We start from the raw sequence: 19,767 nt of genomic DNA on the forward strand, positions 1-19,767 counted from the left end.
AACCCGCGATAAACAATAACTGGGACTGAATCAGTATGCATTTTCGTTGACTAATGAAGACAGAAATGAACTTAAAAACAGGACTAAAATCTTCAGGAACAAAAACGAGATGAAAATATGATTTTGTAAGATCTTGTCTGCTAATCTGTCACTGTCATCATGTGACACGTAGTGACACACCCCCTTTCAAATCTGCAGCTAAACACATGAGACAGACAGGTTGTGGACACACAATGAAAGGTTTATAAAAAAAAAAAAAAAAAAAAAAAAAAAAAAGAGGAAATTATAGTTAAAATGCAACATTAATCCAATGACTATAATGTTCCAACAATAATGTTAATCCGACCACTAGCTAATGCTAGCTAAATTACTAGCTCATAGCATGGCGCGATGTAGCCACTTGTTAATATACTGTACTGTAATTGTGTGTCAAGTTGTTTTTCATCAAAAAGATGAGAGAACATTGTATGTGAAATAGTTTTAGATCTGAAATGTTCTACATAATCTGCTGACCAAAACAAATAAAATACAGGGGTTAATAAAAATGTTTTCTTGGACTAAAATAAAGACTAAGATGCTAGAATTTATAGTTGACTAAAAATGGACTCAGTAAAAACTAACAAGCGTGATTGAAATTGGACTAGTCTTTAACTGAAACTAAATTTAAAAATGGTGGCTAAAATTAACACTACTTTACAGGTTCATCTACACTTGGTAGCCAGTCCAGTGTGTACTCTGGCTCAAACAGCTGGAATAGGCTCCAGCTTTTCCGTGGCTCTGAGGACAAGCGCTACAAAAATGAATGGTTATAGCCCACTTCATATCTTGACACTATAGTGATCATTTAGTACAAATATGCCTCAATTTCTGCTAAAGTATATTTTTCATTGTAAAATATATCGTAAAATATATTCTACTCCGACGGAAAACCTAAATGTACATAGAAAAATGGGACTATTCAAATGTGTTGTGGGGCATTCACAAAAACTAGGCAAATCTTACTTTATTACATACCGTGTCTGAAAAACAACATATCCCACATAGAAACACAGCAAGTTGGCACATGTACAACTCTTCAGGCATCCAAATTGATAGAAAAAGTAGTGCTTTGAGAAGAACGCACACGACTATTAAATGCTATCGTTTCAGTCAGTCGGACTCGTGAAATTGCAACAGTGGCGCTAAACATTTTGTCCGACGAAACTCATCACGTGTGAATTGGAACCAACAGACGCATGACAAGAAACATCGTTTGGATTTGACTCCAATCTAGGCACTGACTGGGCAAACATGACTTCACCAAGCTAAAGTGTACTACTGAGCAACCACAGCAAGTAACCAGTGTGCGTCCTACCGCGAACGTCCTACACGTTCAACAACAGATGCAGCAATTGCACCCCAAATTTGGGCTATTGCCTAATCCCTAATACAGTAACCACAAAGACACACTTTTTTTGTTTTTGGTCTGAAGTCCAATTCACACCGGCTGCGGAATGGACGCGGTGCGTTTTCCGGACGGATGCCGCAAGGATACACATACAAGTCTACGTGTCAATTCACACCAGCTGAATCCGGTATATTTCAAAATAAAACCATTTACGAACTCTTTTTTTTTTTTGGGGGGGGGGGGGAGCTAGCTAGCTAGCTAGCTACATAGCATGACATGAGTCGGACATTTAAGACAAAAAATGAGCTTAGAATAAATTAAACATGACAAAATTACACTAAACACAAAACATACCCATGGGAGAACAGGTAGAAGTCCCAGAAATAATGTTCAAAAAGCATAGCGTAGTTATTGTTTACAAATAGGACACTAGACTCTTCCAGCAACATCACCGCTTAGCTTCCACTGCCATCCCAAAGGGCAAACATCCCATAACAAATGAATGTAGAGAGCTTGATTTTCGGCAAGCGTTTTCATTAAAAGGTGGGAAATATGTCAAGTGTCACAAAAAACGTCCTGAGTAGGACACTACATTACTGCGAATCATTGAAACCAGTCGTTTGAAGCCGCTAGCTACAAAAAAAATATGGTGTTTGTTGGAGGGCAAAGTGGAAGTGGAAGATTAAGGTATGTTGTTTTTGCTTGAAACAGTACGTTGATCACTACTTTCATCGTGTAAATTGTCATTCATGAAATCGTTTGTGTCCGGATATGCTCGTCTTGCTGTATATGGAAGTCTTGAAGCTATCTTAGCTTGCGAGCTGCTAACAAACAGACCGCATGTTTCCTACACATACCTCAGCAGAAATCAAGCCCGAGTTAAAGTGTTAATTATGATAATCATGTTAAATTGTTAACTTTTTGTTCAAAATGACTTGAATACTTATACAAAAAAAAAAAGTATGATTGTTTCACTAAAGATACGGCACATTCATCACGTCTGTCTCAAATTTACAATCAGAGGTTAATGTTATGACCAACTGTAAAAAAAAAAAAAAAAAAAAAAAAAAAAAAAAAAAAAAAAAAAAGAAGAGAAAAAAGTAACTGATGTAAAATGATCTGAGCATATCCTCGTACTTTTTGTGGGTGCAATGCAGTTGGGTCGTAATTTCACGCTAGTCTTTTACTCCTCACTGTCTTTCGTGGGGTTTAGAATCGCTGCTGGCAGCCGAAAGAATGCTCTCATCTCACTTTGAGCCATTAGAGCATCCGTCGGCTACGCATTGCTCGCTGATTTATCGTTTGACCGATTTTCTAGCTCACACTAATTGTTTTCTAATTCACTCGCATTGACGCACTGCCTGCCAACCGCAAGGGGCGGACTTCAAGGTGACGTCACACTAGAAGTGTCTATATACGCGGTTGTTATCGGGTGAACGCAACTCTCCAGTGTGAACCCCAGGTGATTTTGTGGTCCGTCGGGAACAGATTTCCGGACACGTAACGCACGTGGTGTGAATTGCAGTCCTTGCGGAAGTCGTACGAACAACGCAACGCAACGCAACTTTGCGCAGCCAGTGTGAATCGGGTTTAAGAGAGTCGATAAGTGATTGAGAGATGCTTACACTCACACACGCATGCAAATAAATTAACATGAAAAAAAGTAAACAGTTTTAAGTAAAAGTTATTTGCTGTGAAGATCTAAAAGAAGTATATGCAAACATAATTAGCAGCTCAAAAGAATGGTATACATTCGAAATTTGCTAAAACAAGGTCGGTGATGTTTTTGTGCTGAAAGAGTCGTTTTACAAATTTGTTTAATGGGCGCGATTGATGGAAATGTGCAGTCAGGCGAATAGCATCTCTCCATTGTAGATTTTGGAGTCTTTGAACTGAAGAACACAGCAGTGAGTGATGCATTGTGGGACATTTTCAAAAGCATCCCTTCCGTCCTCATGAATTTCACTTGGAGTGGGGAACGTGCGAGCCGGGCGCGGATGACGACGACGGAGACTTGTTGCCTGAGCTCTGGTAGTTGCGCAGCAGCACCTTGTGCTTTGTGGTGCTGTCGGCGCGACGGCACTGCTGCGCCACCAGCAACTCTTTGAGTTTGCCTGTGGTGAAGGTGACGGTCTGCCTCCTCAGCTTCATCATGTATGAGTCCTGGAGCCAGGCTTGCGTGAAGCAGTCGCGCGTGGTTGGGCGCGCCCTAAACACACATACAACACAGGATGTTAACTCCTCCTCCCCAACAGGGGGCAGTGTTTCTCCATTTCATGAAGACTAGCCATTTTTAAATTTCGTCTCAGTTTTAGTCCAGTTTCAAGCACACCTGTTAGTTTTTAATCATAGTTAGTCAACCTCATCCCGTTTTTATTTTGTCCATTTTTTGTCAACTATAAATCGAGCATTTTTGTCTTTATTTTAGTCCAAGAAAACCATTTTATTCATCTAGTTTTAGTCAACAAAAACTGTCAACGATTTAGTCTAGTTTTAGTCAGGACAATCATTTTGCCACTGTATATTTTTTTTTGTCAGCAGATTAGTTTAAAATTTTGGATCTAAGACTATTTCACATAAAATTTTCTCTCGAGTCAACAGCGTTGAGTATCGCTCGCTCATGTTGCCGCTCCACTCCTCGCTGACATGATTGAACCTTCTTTCATAATCGTTGACTGGCAGTCTGCAGCGTTCTTCTTATCAAGTTCAAATGATCCTCTGTTGTGGCGGTGCGCGTTACCCTCGTATTTACGGCTTGTTCTTATCGAGCCAATTGTACCTCATGTGATAGCGTGTCATAACATAAAGCCAATCACTAGCAGGGATGTAGGGCAGTTTATTGGCGGAATCAGGGGACATTTGACAGCTGCTTTTTCTTCCAGGTCAAATATTTGAATCGTTTTCATGCGTTTCAAAAACTAAAATAACGACCTTGTTTTGGAAACGTTTCAAGTAAAAAGTACAGACAGTCATGTTAAAATGTAACGGATAAAAGTCAGAAGTAGTGGAAAAAACAAATACTCAGCAATGTACAAAGTAGTGGAAAAACTACTCAAGTAAAATACCAAAGTATTTGTACTTTGTTACTTCCCATCTCTGATTATAGGAAAAGCAATAGTAGGTTTGTCCCACATTTAGTTTTGAGTAATCCTTCATTTTCAAATGTAAGCGATTTCTCACCAAGCGTAACTGCTCAGCATCTTCCTGACAAAGGCTGAGGCACTTTGGGAGACGTTGGGGTAAAGTCTGGTTGGGTCAAACTTGGCCATCAGGATCTTGGATTTCACACGCTGAGGATCTTTGTCTTCAAAGGGCAGATGGCCGCTAAGCCTTCCCGTGCATGAAAAACAACAACAAAACCAAAACAAATAAAAAATTGGTGTTGATTGTTCATGTGCTGAAACGGGATCAAAGTGATTGGACTCACATGATGTAAGTCACAACGCCAACAGTCCAAACATCTGCGGGAGGACCCACTACTTCGCCTTTCACAATCTCAGGAGCTTCAAGCAACATTTGTCAGAAGCGTTGAACCTCATGATCGAAGAATGGATATTCATGTAAATGATTGTCCTCACCCATGTACTCCAGTGTTACTGCACCCAAGTCCTGCTGCTTGAGACTAAGCGGATTGAAGCTTTGAGCGCTTCCAAAGTCCACAATCTTGACGGTGTTGAGGTTGGTCACCATGATGTTGTCGGGCTTCAGGTCCAAGTGGAGGACCCGCCGGTTGTGGAGGTACTCGACTCCCTGGAGGATCTGCACCACGTAATCAACCACGTCATCCTCAGAGTAGCGGAACCTGGTTGAAAAAAAAAAAAAAAAAAAAGAATTAGAAAGATGGTACACGCATGCGGACGCTATATTTGTGACCGGTTAACCTGTCGATGAGGCAGTGCAGCAGCTCTTTTCCCGTGCAGTACTCTGCTACCAGCACAACATAGCGCGGCGTGACATATGCTTCGTGCAGAGCCATGATTTTATCATTGTGCAGAGATTTCAGGATCTCGTATTCCTTCAGCACTTCCTTTTTGTTCTCCTGGCTGTAGGGAATGATTTTAGCCATGTACATTTTGCCTGTGGCGTTCTCGCGGCACTCGCGGATGACTCCGAAACGACCTCTGGCAAAAAAAAAAAAAATAAAAAATAGTTGCATTATTATGTACGGTTTGTAGGATGCGAAGGTCAAGCCCATATCCCACTGTTGTGAACGTTTGTGACGGTGGCGAACATTGATTTCACGTTAGGGTTCGTTCAAGCTCGTAACATCTCCTAAATGTTCTCAAAACGGTCATAATGGTTGTCCAAACATTCTTCTAGGTTATTCATTTTAAACATGTCCTTGCAACAAGAAAAGAACATTAAGACTGCTTAGAGAACCATTAAGACAGTTTAAGATTGTTTAGGAAACTCTGTACACTGTCGAGGTTATATCATTTCCTAAATGATTCTAAATGTTCTCAAAACAGTCTCAATGGTACTCCAAACAATTTTAATGGTTAGTCATTTCATACATGTTCAAGGTGTCTTGCAGCAAAGAAAAAACATTAAGACTGCTTAGAGAACCATTAAGACAGTTTAAGAATGTTTAGGAAACTGAACAGTGTCGTGGTTGTAACTTTTCCTAAACGTTCCTAAATGTTCCTCAAAACGGTCTTAACAGTTCTCCAAACAGTCTTAATGATTATTCGTTTGAAACATGTTCAAAACATTACGACTGTTTAAGAATGTTTAGGAAACTCAGCTACCTTGAACGAACCCTGATGTGAAGTCAACATTTTCCTGTGTGGCAAATGTTCATCCCTCCCTCACTCAGATACGGGCTAATAATTGTTTAACTGCGTACATTCAAGTATTTTCCCTCACCTGGATTTCTCCTCGAGGAAGGTGTAAGGTTTCTGTGGAATGCCTTGGCGCAGAGCTGTGGAGGGTGTCGTGCGGCCGCCTGGTGTGCTTCTGGTGGGCGTGCAGGCCCCTTCACCAATAGGGCTCAGGCTGGATGTTTGGAGCACTTTAGGGGAGAAGGAGATTGGAGATGGGGCCATAGAAGCCACGGTGGTGGTGGGGATGTAATTGGCCGCTTTGGTGGGACTTGAAGGAGGAGTTACAAGAGTGGTTGGGATCTGCGTCATCGGAGACACAACGTTCACTGGACTCTGAAGCTTGCCTGCTACAAACGGTGCAGATGGAAGTTTGCCGCTCATTTTCGGTGCTTCCTGCGTATTTGCCATTGCAGATGGAGATGAGAAGGTCTCTATGGATGTTGATGATGGCAGTACTGCAGGAGGGAGGGATGTTAACGGTGAAGTTGCATTTTCAGGACCCGTCAAAGTGGAGGTTGTAGGAGTCGTTATGGATGTGAGGAGACTTGAGGGGGATGCCAAAGGTCCCGGTACAGCGGCAGTCTTGACAACAGCCACCGTGGGTGAAGCCTTGTCAGCTGACCATAACAAAACACATGAACACACAAAATTTGACAACTTGTGCATCTTCAGCCTGACATTGCAGTCGTACCTGCTGAATCCAAACGGACTGGAGCGGAAAAATTGCTATGTGGTCCCTGTCCTGCCTTGTTCACACAGGATACGCGAAACCGGAACACATCACCTCGTGGCAAGTCGGTCACATTGTAGTAGCAGTCAACCACTCCGGTGGCAACAGTTTGCCACGTTGAATCTCCTGACGGAACAAGATGGAATAATACACTGAAAAACGATAAAACCTAAAAGGTTCATGGTGCAGTTTCAAATTGAAGAGTAGGATTTTTCACCTTCCGTCTTTCTTTCCAATGCGTAACTGCACGGAGGCTTGGTGTCAGACGGCTTCCACAGCACCAGGGCAGTGTTGTTGTACATCTGAGGGACTTCAGGGGTTCCAGGTCGCTTGGGAACGTCTTGAATTTTTGTGGGAAAGGGGAAAGAGGACCGAATGAGGCGACCATTTGCTCATTTGATATTTGCTGACAGAATATTTATCTAACTATGTTTCAATCTGGGGCGGCACGTTGGTTGAGTGGTTAGCACGTCCACCTCCCAGTACTGAGGAGTCAGGTTCGAGTCCAGGCTCCGGCCCTCCTGGGTGGAGTCTGCATGTTCCCCTCGTGCATGCGTGGGTCTTCTCCGGGTACTCCGGTCTCCTCCCACATTCCAAAGATATACATGGCAGGTTAATTGGACGCTCCGAATTGTCCATAGGTGTGCTTGTGCGGATGGTTGTTTATCTCTGTGTGCCCTGCGATTGGCTGGCAACCAGTTCAGGGTGTACCCCGCCTACTGCCCACAGCCAGCTGAGATACGCTCCAGCATCCCCCACAACCCTTGTGAGGAGTAAGCGGTTCAGAAAATGGATGGATGGATGGATGGATGTTTCAATCTGTAGAGTCGTAAAGGTGTGAGTTTTTCTATATTGTGAATAATACAGAATGTCAAATAAACTCTTGCTTATAGGTGGGTTTCATGTGACGTCACGACAAGCGCCCAACCCCAGATAGACGACAAGAAGTAATTTCCCCATAGGAAAGAGCTGAGAAAATGCTGACGTTTTGTGCCGTTTATAGCTGCACCAACCGGTCTAATCGAGAAAAAAATGAAAGCTACTTTCGCGGCCCGAAAATAGTAACCCAAAAAGGTGAAAATTAAAAAAAAAAATTACAGAAATAAGACGGCAGACCTGGATTTAAAACCTCCGGCGGAAATCCGGAGGAGCGGAGTCGGACAACGATTGGATATGAAGTTATCGCATGCGTGAAAGGTAAGGCTACAGTAATGAAACTACTTACATAGCGGAATAAAACTCTCAATAGGTCGGTGCGGTATTACTAGAAACATAACTAACCGTGATATGACTATGTGGAGTTTGTTCTACAGCTTGTGTGTCCACGGTAGGTGGCTGTGTCTTTGTTTTCAGCAATGCTAGCAACGTTAGCTATCACGAGTGGTTCTTAAATTGAGGTCCTTCTCCCAGGAAGGCCTCAACATACCTGTGAGAATGGTTAACCTAGCAACACAGCAGGTAGCCTAACGTAACAGTTAGCCAGCTACCTTGTAGCCTGATGCCAGCTTTGTGTACATTTGAGTTGAAAAAAAAAAAAGAGACATTTACTCACCCGAACATAAACAAGACGGTAGTCATTTAGTGCTTCTTTTGATCCAAGTTTGCTGACCTAACCACACACGAAATAGCTGTAAGCCTCCAGGCTTTTATACGCCTTCATATGGCTAACGGCGTAGTACGATGTCTGGAGGACGAGGTAGTTCGTGATGTCAATTGCCTCCACACCAGGCAAATCTCTTTTCCTTAGAGTGTAAGGATCATATCCAACATATTTTAATACAGTATTTTTAGAGCCTGTCAGGTACGCCCAGGCTCACCCAACGCTTTTGGACATAGTCACTTTCTATCTTTTTCAATGGGTGTTTCCTACTTCCTGACTTCCAGTTGAATTGCGCACGCCACCAGAATCACGTGATTGCAACCCACCAATAGCCGGTCACGAAAAGACAAAATATTTGAGTGGTTCAACACGTAACACACACCGTGAAATGAAAGAATTGAAGCGGGCATGCCTCAACATCTGAGACACACATTATGACTACAGCGAGTGCGAGTGTTGGAACTTGTGGCGCGTCTTTCGGCTCGTCAGGAGTTGCCACGAGTCGCTCGCATGTTTTTGTTTGGTGCAGCTTTTACGGCAGATACCCGACAACCCAACCATTTACCCCCAAACCAATACAGTATGTGGTTAATGGTCTGACATAAAAGCTGATTACTACTGCATTCATTTGCATGCCCTCTCCCATTGAAAATGGGAAGATGCCGTAAGTGATGAAAGATAAGATGAGTAGAAGCGACTTGAATGTTGGTTTTGATGACTGCTTGTTCGGGTGACACTTACAAGCAATGGTGAGCGTACAAGAAGTGGTGATGGTGGCGAGGGGGTTGCTCGCAACACACTCGTACACCCCAGCGTCTTTTTGGTTGCACTTCAGGATGCTAAGAAGCTGCCTGCCGTCCGGATGGGAGATCAGATGGATTCGCTCATCCACATCCACAGCTTTCCGATCTGGAAGACGTTAAAAAAACATAAATAAATACTTGGAATGTTCGAATTTTGCCACATCATTTTGAATGTTAACGCGAGGACGGAAGCAAGAAACCTTTCATCCATGCGATGTCAGGATGCGGACTGCCGGCGGGGAGACAACTGAGGGTGACTTGCTCGCCCTCGAGCAGGATTTGGTCTTTGAGTTTGATGTGGAAGACGGGTGGGAAATCCGAAGCGGAACGCAGAAACTTCTGAGCGTGCGAAGTCTCTTCTTCTTTTGGGGTGCGTGAAGAAATGAGGTCAGTCTGAGAAGGTGTTTTGTCTTTTTTGCTCTTGGTCAAACCCCAGCGGTCCCATCGAGACCGCTGGTCATTCTCTTTCTCAGATTTAGCACTGGAAGTGGATTCGACGGACTCCTTTGATGCGCCAACGCCGGCCTGTTTTGCCAGCTGATTCTCTGGCACACCCATTCCTTTCAGTCCTCGCCCCTCCGACTGTGAGTGGCGATGGCGAGAAAATGTCGATTCCTCCGCGTTCTTGTGTCTTTGGTCTGATAGACTGCGGACTTTTGTGGGCGTTTCGGCCACTTTACGCTCAAACTTGTGTCGCATTGCTAGGATTGGCGAATCTGTGAGCTTCCCCAGCTGACTTTTCTCCTTCCTGTCCTCGGACTGGCTCCTTATCTTGGCAGAGATTCCGGCCACTTTGGACTCAAACATGCGCCTCATAGCGGAAACGGCAGACTCGTCAGCTTTTGTTCGTCCTCTTTCTTCCTGCTCATTTGTGTCCAAAGATTTACTACGTCCGATTGCCCACGTGACCCTCTTTGGGGCTGCACTTTCCTTTGATTTCTCCGCTTTTTTATCAATTGATGTTGATCTCTTTCCTCGCAGTGACCACCTCCCAATAAGGCTGAGGCCTGCTTCTTCTTTTTCCTTATCGTCCCGCAGGTCGTGGACTGATTTGGACTTCTCTTGTAGCCCTTTGGAGACCATTTGAAGGGGGGCTCCCCTCTGGCCCGGTCTGTAAACCTCATCTTCTCCGCCACCGCCAATCGTACGGCTCAGTGTAGGTGATTTTTCCTCCGACTTGTTTCTGGTTAGCTTTCTGAGACTGCGAGTCAAAGATGACTCGCGCTTCTTGAACATGGCTTCAAATACCTCTTCCGAGTCAATGTCTTTGATGTCTGTTCTAAGTAGTGGTTGGCGCAGCATGCCGGTAATTTCTGGCTTTGGAGATGCAGAAGATCGATCTGTGGTTGCCACTTTGGCAAACACGGCCGGGTGTTGTGGTGAAGGGGCGACGCCTTCGGGTTCAATTCCATTCAACTTGCCAGACGCTTGGTCAGATGTTACAGATGACCTGCCCAAAGCTTCTGACTTGCTTTCGTATGCGGATGGTGCTTTTGTTTTGGTATGTGGATCCAAATATTCTTTCCTTTTATCCTCTGCCTCAACGTCCTCTTCAATGACAATCAATGGAGTAACAAGTGGGGAAGATCTCAGCTCATGTTCTTCTTTGTTGACCTTTTCCTTATTGGTCCTTTTCTCTCGATTCTGTTGGTCCCATTCCGATGTTGTTGGGTATAGAAATGAGTTTGGCTCCGTGGGTGACTCCTGCATGGTTTGTTCTGTGAGGGCAGACATGGACGTCGCCTCCTGAAGCTTTCTCCCCTCGGTGCCTCCAGTGTTTGTTGTTGGGATTTCCAAGGGAGCGCCATACCTGCGATGAAGAGGCACGGGTTCTGAATCTTCTTGAGTGAAGGAAGCGCTTTTCTGAAAAACTTTGGTCTTTGGCGTGTCCTGTCCTGCACTCTCAGAGGATGCCGCTCGCACGAGCGTGGGCGGCCCCGCTCGGGATCTCCTCAGATTGCGATCGAGAGAGCCCGTCTGTCCCTCATTATCCATGCCGAGAGTCTCAAACAAGGGTCCTCGCAGGCCGCTCATCTTTTTGTCCACGCTTCCTCCCCTGAGCAGCCGTTGTCGCATGAGCTCCAGTTTCAAGGCGTAATCCTCCTGGCTTATTTTGGTCATTCCAGGGCTCGGACTACGGTTGGGCAGTTCGAGCGAAACGGTCTTTTTCAGGCTATTGCTAGTTTCTGTCGGTTCATTGATATCACCCTGAAGAAGCAACGCAGAGTCAGCAGAACTGCCTCTCCTCATGGTCGATCGTCTTGCTTTTGTCTCATCCGTCTCCGTACTTGATCCTTTTTGCAGTGGAGCTCTTTTTGTCTGTTGACTGATCTCCTCGTTTGGGCTTTCGTCTTTACGTGTCACACATTCGCCAGATTCTCGTTTGACACCAGCTGTGTCCAAGTTGTTCTTACTCCTATCTACAATATCTTTGGGCCCATGTTGATCCCCGGCGGGCATCTCATTCAGGGAGACTCTGGAACCAGAGAAGAACGCAGACAACGGCATCGGAACGAAGGGAAGCTCATCCACGTCCGCTTCTGAGTCGGAGGACGACGAAGGTGGCGGGGAGCCTTCTTTTAAATGGCGAGCCACGGCAATGGACACGTGGCTCGATGCGTCATTAAGTAGCTCTGGGATCGTTCGCATCACCATCTTGGACTTGTAACTGATTAGGGAGCGCTGAGGGGCAAACGTCAGGATAGAAAGTGATGAAGAATTGCTTTGTCAATGCATTTTATAATCTGACACTTCATTTGGCACACCTCCACAATCTAATGACATCATAAGGAAGATAAAAAAATCTTTATTTCCTTTCAAAGGTGTGCGGATAGCTCAGTTGTTTTTCTCACACTGCTTGTTATACTGTCATTAGAAGGCTTAATTGAAATGTAATAAAAAAAAGAAGGAAGTCATTGCAAAACACAAGGCTGGTGTTCGTGTTTGCAATCTCGCTGCAAAATAATCAATTTGTGCTATTCTGAAGAACAAAGAGGCAATAAATGAGACATTGTGGCTACAGGAACGACTGTTTTAACAAAGCGAATGACATAAAAAGCGCTTGCAGCGTGAGCCAGGAAATCAACATGAAGCCTCTGAGGAAGGATGAGGGCAGAAACCAAAAATATGCTTAGGATTAACGTGCAGACTGGGGTTTGCCCACTGGTGAGGCCGAATTGAAGCGCACTGAGCTCATGCCATGCTGCTGGTGCAACAGAAAATATTTTTTTTAACAACATACCAATGAAAAATAAGTACAGGATTGGCTGAATAAAGTTCATGAAACAAAGAATGACTGTACTGTTTAAATATGAACTCCCTTGACATGGCTAAACTCATGATTATTGTCCATGTCCTGACAGATTGAAATATTTGCTTGAATGGCATTGGATTGTAGAGGTGTACCTAATGTTGAGGCCAGCCAATGAATATTGACAATTAGCTTTGTACCTGCCATCGCCTTCTCGACAAAACCTGCTTTAGCCTTGCTGTGCAGATGCTCCCGTTACTTTCTGACTGCGAGATAAAATGTCATCAATGTTTTGAAGAAGAACCCAAATGAAACACTGAAAGTCGGACAGCTACCTTGAACCAAGGATGACGAAGGCACTCGGTGGCACTCGGCCTTCTGTCACAACAAACAGAAAATGCCACGCTTTAGTTACATACATACATATATATTAGGTTATATTAGGTATATACCGATAGTCGGCCAGCCGGTCTTGCACATTTTAACGAATATTGGTATCGGCCTTTTATAAAAATCTAACGGCTATATATATATATATATATATATATATATATATATATATATATATATAGCCGTTAGATTTTTATAAAAGGCCGATACCAATATTCGTTAAAATGTGCTATATATATATATATATATAGGGGTGTTAAAAAAAATCGATTTTTTTTTTTTTTTTTTGTGTGTGAATCGATTTTTAAACTTCCATTTTTAATGGAAAAATATTCAACAAAACGTCTGACTTCGGGTTAGGATTCACACCTTGAGCATGGAAGAATGTTATATGAACGGAACATTAAGCCTTAATATTTTATTTTAATGCTGTTCAAACATGAAACAGATTACAACCTCTATAAGACTGAAATTTCAGATAAATAAATAATACATTTTCATATAAATCTTACACTCTACAAGCTTACTGATTAGTATTTTCTAAATTTGAATGAAAAAAAATTGCAACAATCGACTTATAAATTCGTATCGGGATTAATCGTTATCGAATCGAATCGTGACCTGTGAATCGTGATACGAATCGAATCGTCAGGTACTAGGCAATTCACACCCCTAATATATATATATATATATATATATATATATATATATATATATATATATATATATAGATATATATATATATATATATATAGATATAGATATATATATATATGCACATATATAATTCTAAATATAAACATATATTATATGAATAGAATTTTTTTAAATATTTTTTTTTAAAGTCCTCTCTTAATACACTGTAGTGTCCTTGAGTGCCAAGCGCCTTTAAATATAATGCATTATTATTATTATTATATTATATATATATATATATATATATATATATATATATATATATATATATAGAGAGAGAGAGAGAGAGAGAGAGAGAGAGAGAGAGAGAGAGAGAGAGAGAGAGAGAGATATCTAAATAAAATTATCAATTCAAAACACACAAACAAAGAGAAGTCAGGTTTAATAATTAATGATAATAATTTGAAGAATTTTTTGGGGAAAAAAAATAAATTTATATAAAAATATTTTTTAAATGATGTTAATATCCGCCCCCCCCTTTTTTTTTTTTTATTAATATTGGCTTTCTTTCATACTAATAATTGGCATTGGCCCTAAAAAAACCCATATCAGTCTATCTCTAACATCCATATATACTGTATATCTGCGAGCACTTACAGTCGGTCGACCACCAAGAGCTTGACGACAAAGCCCTTGGCCTCTTTGCAGAGGCCTGAGAACATGTCCTCATCCAAGGCCACATTGTAGTTGCGAATGTTTAACACGGTGGCTCGATCGTTTTCACCGGCGAATGGTGACACTCCTGTCAGACTGCAATAGTGTAGACATGATATGAGGCATTGCATGTTAAAAAAAAATAAATTAAAAAAATGGTGCACTTTCTGTATGACCTACCAGAGATATGTAATGACGGAGACTGGCCTGTAGGGAGGAGCATAGACACATGAAAGTCAGTGACGTGCTTTGCTGCAAGTAGTGCGCACGCACACGCAGGCAGCTGGCTCACCAGATGTCGGTTGCCATGGAGACGGGGCTTTGGTTCACAATCTCCGGCGCCACATATTCAGGGGTGCCATATTTGCAGTAGTGCTCGTCTGACGACTCCAGTCTGACGGCGTTGCCAAAATCACAAATACGGATCTGGTTGCTGCCCGTCGCTGCCATCAAAATGTTTTCTGGCTAAAAAAAAATTGTTGTCATTGGAAACTCATCTGATCGATTGTGTGATCGATTGTGTGAACACTAGCAGCTACCTTCATATCAAGGTGGGCGATGTCTTTCTCATGAAGGTAGCGAAGGCCTTCCAACACCTGCCGAACACTTTGACGAACCTGTGGAGACGCGCAAACGATGAGAAGATGATTCCGAGGTCATGTTACGGGGAAAAAGCAGAACTCCACCCACTTCCAACTCTGTGACTGTCGTTCTTCGGGACATTCGCTCTAACATCTCCTCATGACACCTTCAAGCCACGGCTGAGGAAAACAACACTACAAAATACAACGGATAAGATCTTCAACACACACGTATCTTTTTTTTTTTTTTTTTTTTTTTTTTTTTTTTTAAACATTACATTACATTACATTACATTATTTAGTCGGTATTGACAATATTGTTGAATTTCCAGGAAAACTTCAGGTTTTCGGGGCTGATTGTAAAAGTCATCCATCGGTTTGACAGGCATGTTTTAACAGGCATGTTTTAACAGGCATGTTTTTGACAGGCGCTTAACGGGTTAACGAAAGCTGCACATAAAAAGGGATACAACTCGGTTATCAGCACCACCAAATTCTTTTTCTCAAAGGCGTCATGGAAGAAGACGATCTGCTGGTGTTCCAACTCGGACAGCAGTTGCATCTCTCGCAGCGCCGACGCTTTCCTCTTCCCTCGCGCAGATATGAACTTGGCGGCAAAATCCTTCTTTCCATTCTTGTCAGTCACTCGTTTCACGTAGGAAAACGTCCCCCTGTGACCGGCAACGTTTGATGTTACTTTGGCCAACAACTTTATGGCTGTTTTGTTTATTAGTTAATAGGATCACGCAAACTAGGAGTGTGACGATATATCGATATCGCGATACTTTGGCTCCCGGTAGATTATCAATACACCCACGCAAATATCGCAATATTTCTAGTTAACTCATTTGCTCCCAAAAACGTATAAAAATGTTCTATTTTAAATATTCCCATGGTCCCAAAAACGTATTTATACATTTTTTTGTATGCTAGAGAATATAGGATTTGATACAGCCTCTGACCTGAAGAGGTGGCTTAAAGCATTAGTAGTTATTAGAAAAAGTGCCCAGCAGGTGGCAGCAGAGTATAAGTGATCAACCAGGGCCATGTTGCAAAAAAGTTATTTTTCCCCATTGTTTTCCACAGGTTTGTAATTAATAATGGAGCTTAGCTATATTCTAATGCTAATTGCTCCAAAACGGAAACAGATACAAATATACTTTCTTTTGGTAGGTTCCATGTTTTTGTAGCAATAGAGCACAACATTCTGTGAACCTCGCAAAAACAGTCCAAATCCAGTAAAACAGCCGGGAACGAAGGGGGTTGCTTCTGTGAAAATGGCTCAGAGTGAATGAGTTAATATACAGCCACTATAACGGCTCCATTATTCTATTACTTATTGAGCAATTACTTGGCAGGCCGCTAGGGGGAGCTCCTCATAAGAGTGGCAGGGAAATATTAAACAAGTCTTCAGGCGAAGAAGACTCATCAGCTTACTTATGACATTTATCGGTTTCTATGAAAAATGTGTATTATATCTTCAACTTTAACATTTTTTTTTTTGTTTTGACTTTTTGAAACACACAATTTTGTAATTTTATTTATTTACTTTTACACAAAAAAACTGACTGACATGGTGCATGACACTAATATTTAAGAAAGACACAAATTTGTTGACAGAAAGTGGTCTCTGTTAGGAAGACATTTGTATTTGTTTAAAAAAAAATACATTAAAGTACTCACTGTGAAGAAGACACCAGTTTTAGGATTGTGTTTCAGTGATGGTACAAAATGAAACTATTTTCTCGTTGAAAAAAACATCACTTTATGTCTTGGGTAGTTTTTATGGTAGATTATCGTGGATTTATTACCTGACCAATATATTGATAATCGTCGTATCGTGAGATTATCGTTATCGTGAGCCTTGTGTCACGTATTGTATCGTACGTGAGGTTCCCACCCCTAATGTAAACACAATTTACATACTCTTAAAGGGACACTTGACTCATTGAACAAAAGTTCATATTTTGATAACTTCATTATTTTTCATGTTCAATTCATACCTTTAAAAACAATTTTTTCCTCTTGCCGTCGACTGCTGATGACATCACCTGTACTGAGGAAGTAGGTAACGACCAATCATGGCTCACCTGTTTTCTGGGGTTGGTCAGCAAACTAAGCCGTGATTGGTCGTTAGCAACTTCCTCAGCACAGGTGATGTCATCATCAGTCGGCAGTCAATAGAAAAATTACTTTTTAAAGGTACTAATTGTACATTATAAAATAATGAAATTACCACATTAATTATAAACAAAATATTAACTTTTTACTGCTGAAAATGGCTCAATGAGTCAAGTATCCCTTTAAGTGACGGCACTCTGCATTTACTGGACATCTATGAGTGATTTCAATTTGTTCCAAATTAGGAAAATTTCTCATGTAAAAATGTGGATTTACACTTACGGCCTCGTTCTTGACAGAGCTCAACGCTTTTGTCTCCACAAAGAGCTGTTGGCCGCGTTCTGTTTGACATTATGTAACATACAGAATAACACTTCGGTTAACACTTTTATCTTGGTGGAAGTCTATGCTCATTGATATGACTTGATTTCATTCTGCAGTAAGTGGTTTTAGTCATGACGGTGCTTCAGTTGAGAAAAGGTGCGACTTGTTTGGTCTTATCCCTCACAAGGACGGGCACACACGTACCTGCCTATCTCCTTGTGGAGGTCATAGTAGTCTGTCAAGCGTCGCATCTTCCTGAGAATGCTTCCCTCGTCTTCCATTGCTTCCATGGCCTCGTTTTGCTCTGTGGAAAAAAGGCACACTTTGACATATTCACACCTTCTTAAAACTCTTTTACTGCCACGTTATCAGAAAGAAAAAAAAAGACCAACCCCCACAGTGCCAAATTATTTCGAGCATTTTCACTCATCTTTCAAGGCAAATAGAATATTGTGTACTTTTACTACATTTACAATGTGGGTACCAAATGAAAAATGGCATTCCATTCTTTTATTAGGAAAAAAAAATATGTTTTTACCTTATTCCGTTCTTGAGTAATCACCATTTGAAAATAGGTAATTTGAGTAACAAGCGGAAATAGAAAAATAAGGAGAAAACAAGCTTTTTGTGAAAAGGTAAATTTTCTCCACAACAGTGACTTTGACACAAACATTTTTTGTTTCGTGACGCTCTGTGAATTAGGTGTAGCCTGTAGGCAGTATCTTATTTTGAAATGATTTGGTCAGAACCACCAAAAAGCCCAAAAATGGGTCACAATACTGCGTACGAGTTAATGTGACAAAGGCTTTGATCATTCACGTCGTCCTTGAAAACGTTCTATTTCATCAGATTCCACCATGTTTCATTGTAATTTCATACACCGGCAGCCCATTGAAGGTTAGCTGGTGTTTTTGATTGCACAACCCATTGACCAGGCAGCGCTGCACTTAGACGTTGCACTTCCCATTGATTCCCAACGTAGATGACATCATTTAACGTTTATGGCGGTATACATCGTAATTTTACTAATCGTTATAAAACGTTTTTGGTGGTCAAAGAGTTAAAATAATTGTCTGAGTCGTTTTTTTGATTTTTCAGGAAACACAAAAAAAATATATATATTTTAAGGGGGTGATATGTACGTTTTTACTGCTTGCATATAATATAAAAAAAATTAGAAGAAAAAAAAAACGTATACGCCTGGAAGATGTTTTTGATTCTGGACCTGTGCGAACGGTCAACTCAGCCTTGCAGGAGTTGGACGCGGCCAGGTTCTTTGCTGTGCACGTGTACACGCCAGAGTGCTCGGTGCGAGCGTTGAGGATCACAAGCGAATACTCGGGCTCGTCGTACACAAAGGTGAAGTTGCTGCTTTCTGAGAGAAGCGCGTCATCCTGTGAAAGATTTCAACAAAACAACTCATCAAATATTCAGAGCCGACTTTGACGGGTTCAACTGTTGCATGAAGCACCTTGTACCACAGAATGTCTGGATCGGGCTTCCCTTCGACCACGACAGCCAGACGGGTTGTTTCTCCTGCACGCACGTCCACGTCCTCCATGATGCTTTCAAACTTTGGTGGCACTGTGGATTAGGTGCAAAGAATAAGAATAATAATAATAATAACTAGAGCTGCAAGCAGCTATAAAAGGCCCTCGCAACCTGGGCCACATTGGGGTACTTGCACTTCAGGGTACTGGCACGTTGAGGTATTGTTTCATAGGACAAGAATCGTCTAAATTGTAAACGTTTTTTGCCATGCCTTGTGTGTGCATAGTTTCATGAATCATCATTTTCCAAAAATGATGATTAATTCCCAATATAAAATCAATAGGCGGCCTCCTGTTAGGTTTAGTATATGGCTACATCATACTGTTTCGTAGGTCTTAGGCTGATAGGTATCTGTCCCAATTTTCACAAATCTAGCTGAATCATACAATTGGAAAAGCTTCATACAAATGTCTAGAGAGTGCTATTGAACCATTTTTTGCAAATTTGCACAAGAAATCTCTAAAATATTCACGCTCATGACAGGTCTGATGTGTGTGCAAAGTTTCATGAGCAACGCACGTTTAGACTTTCAAAAAAGCAGTATTTAACTTGGCAAACAATCGGGGTCACCGTGTAGGAGAAGGGGGGCATAAGTATGACCCTGTAAATGTGCAAAAATTGGACAAAATTGGAAATTCAAATATTCAGACCTAACTTCCTGTCTATTTTAGGGTACACTTGTCAAATACTTTTTTGTTCATCTGGATGTGCTACAAGTACCAGACAATTTCTGTAGCTGTAGGACAATGGTAGCGGGACAGGGATCCGTTAAACCTATGCAGGGGGCGCTACGGAGCCATTTTTCTGTTATCATGTATGTCGACTTTAAAATATCAAACACAAGGCCCCATGTGTGT

The 19,767-nt window shown here is 41.8% G+C and overlaps 1 protein-coding gene across 2 annotated transcripts in view; it reads right to left on the bottom strand.

The window, feature by feature from the left end:
- Positions 1–988: 988 nt before the first annotated feature.
- LOC144014178 (striated muscle preferentially expressed protein kinase-like) overlaps positions 989–19,767 on the bottom strand; it is a 55,789-nt gene continuing 37,010 nt past the window's right edge. For both annotated transcript variants that reach the window (XM_077513775.1, XM_077513774.1), the window contains 21 exons: positions 18,831–18,943; positions 18,585–18,753; positions 17,564–17,663; positions 15,385–15,585; positions 15,024–15,081; positions 14,873–14,950; positions 14,626–14,798; positions 14,514–14,540; positions 14,277–14,429; positions 12,929–12,971; positions 12,794–12,859; positions 9,544–12,025; positions 9,282–9,449; positions 7,158–7,280; positions 6,902–7,066; positions 6,254–6,827; positions 5,269–5,508; positions 4,966–5,189; positions 4,815–4,890; positions 4,568–4,717; positions 989–3,596 (listed from right to left, as the gene is read on the bottom strand). In XM_077513775.1, the coding sequence (XP_077369901.1) occupies positions 3,350–3,596; positions 4,568–4,717; positions 4,815–4,890; positions 4,966–5,189; positions 5,269–5,508; positions 6,254–6,827; positions 6,902–7,066; positions 7,158–7,280; positions 9,282–9,449; positions 9,544–12,025; positions 12,794–12,859; positions 12,929–12,971; positions 14,277–14,429; positions 14,514–14,540; positions 14,626–14,798; positions 14,873–14,950; positions 15,024–15,081; positions 15,385–15,585; positions 17,564–17,663; positions 18,585–18,753; positions 18,831–18,943 (5,630 nt within the window). In that variant the 3' untranslated portion in view covers positions 989–3,349. The remainder of the gene's footprint in view (positions 3,597–4,567; positions 4,718–4,814; positions 4,891–4,965; positions 5,190–5,268; positions 5,509–6,253; positions 6,828–6,901; positions 7,067–7,157; positions 7,281–9,281; positions 9,450–9,543; positions 12,026–12,793; positions 12,860–12,928; positions 12,972–14,276; positions 14,430–14,513; positions 14,541–14,625; positions 14,799–14,872; positions 14,951–15,023; positions 15,082–15,384; positions 15,586–17,563; positions 17,664–18,584; positions 18,754–18,830; positions 18,944–19,767) is intronic.

The sequence above is a fragment of the Festucalex cinctus genome, chromosome 2, assembly GCF_051991245.1.
Source record: "Festucalex cinctus isolate MCC-2025b chromosome 2, RoL_Fcin_1.0, whole genome shotgun sequence".
Lineage (NCBI taxonomy): Eukaryota > Metazoa > Chordata > Actinopteri > Syngnathiformes > Syngnathidae > Festucalex > Festucalex cinctus.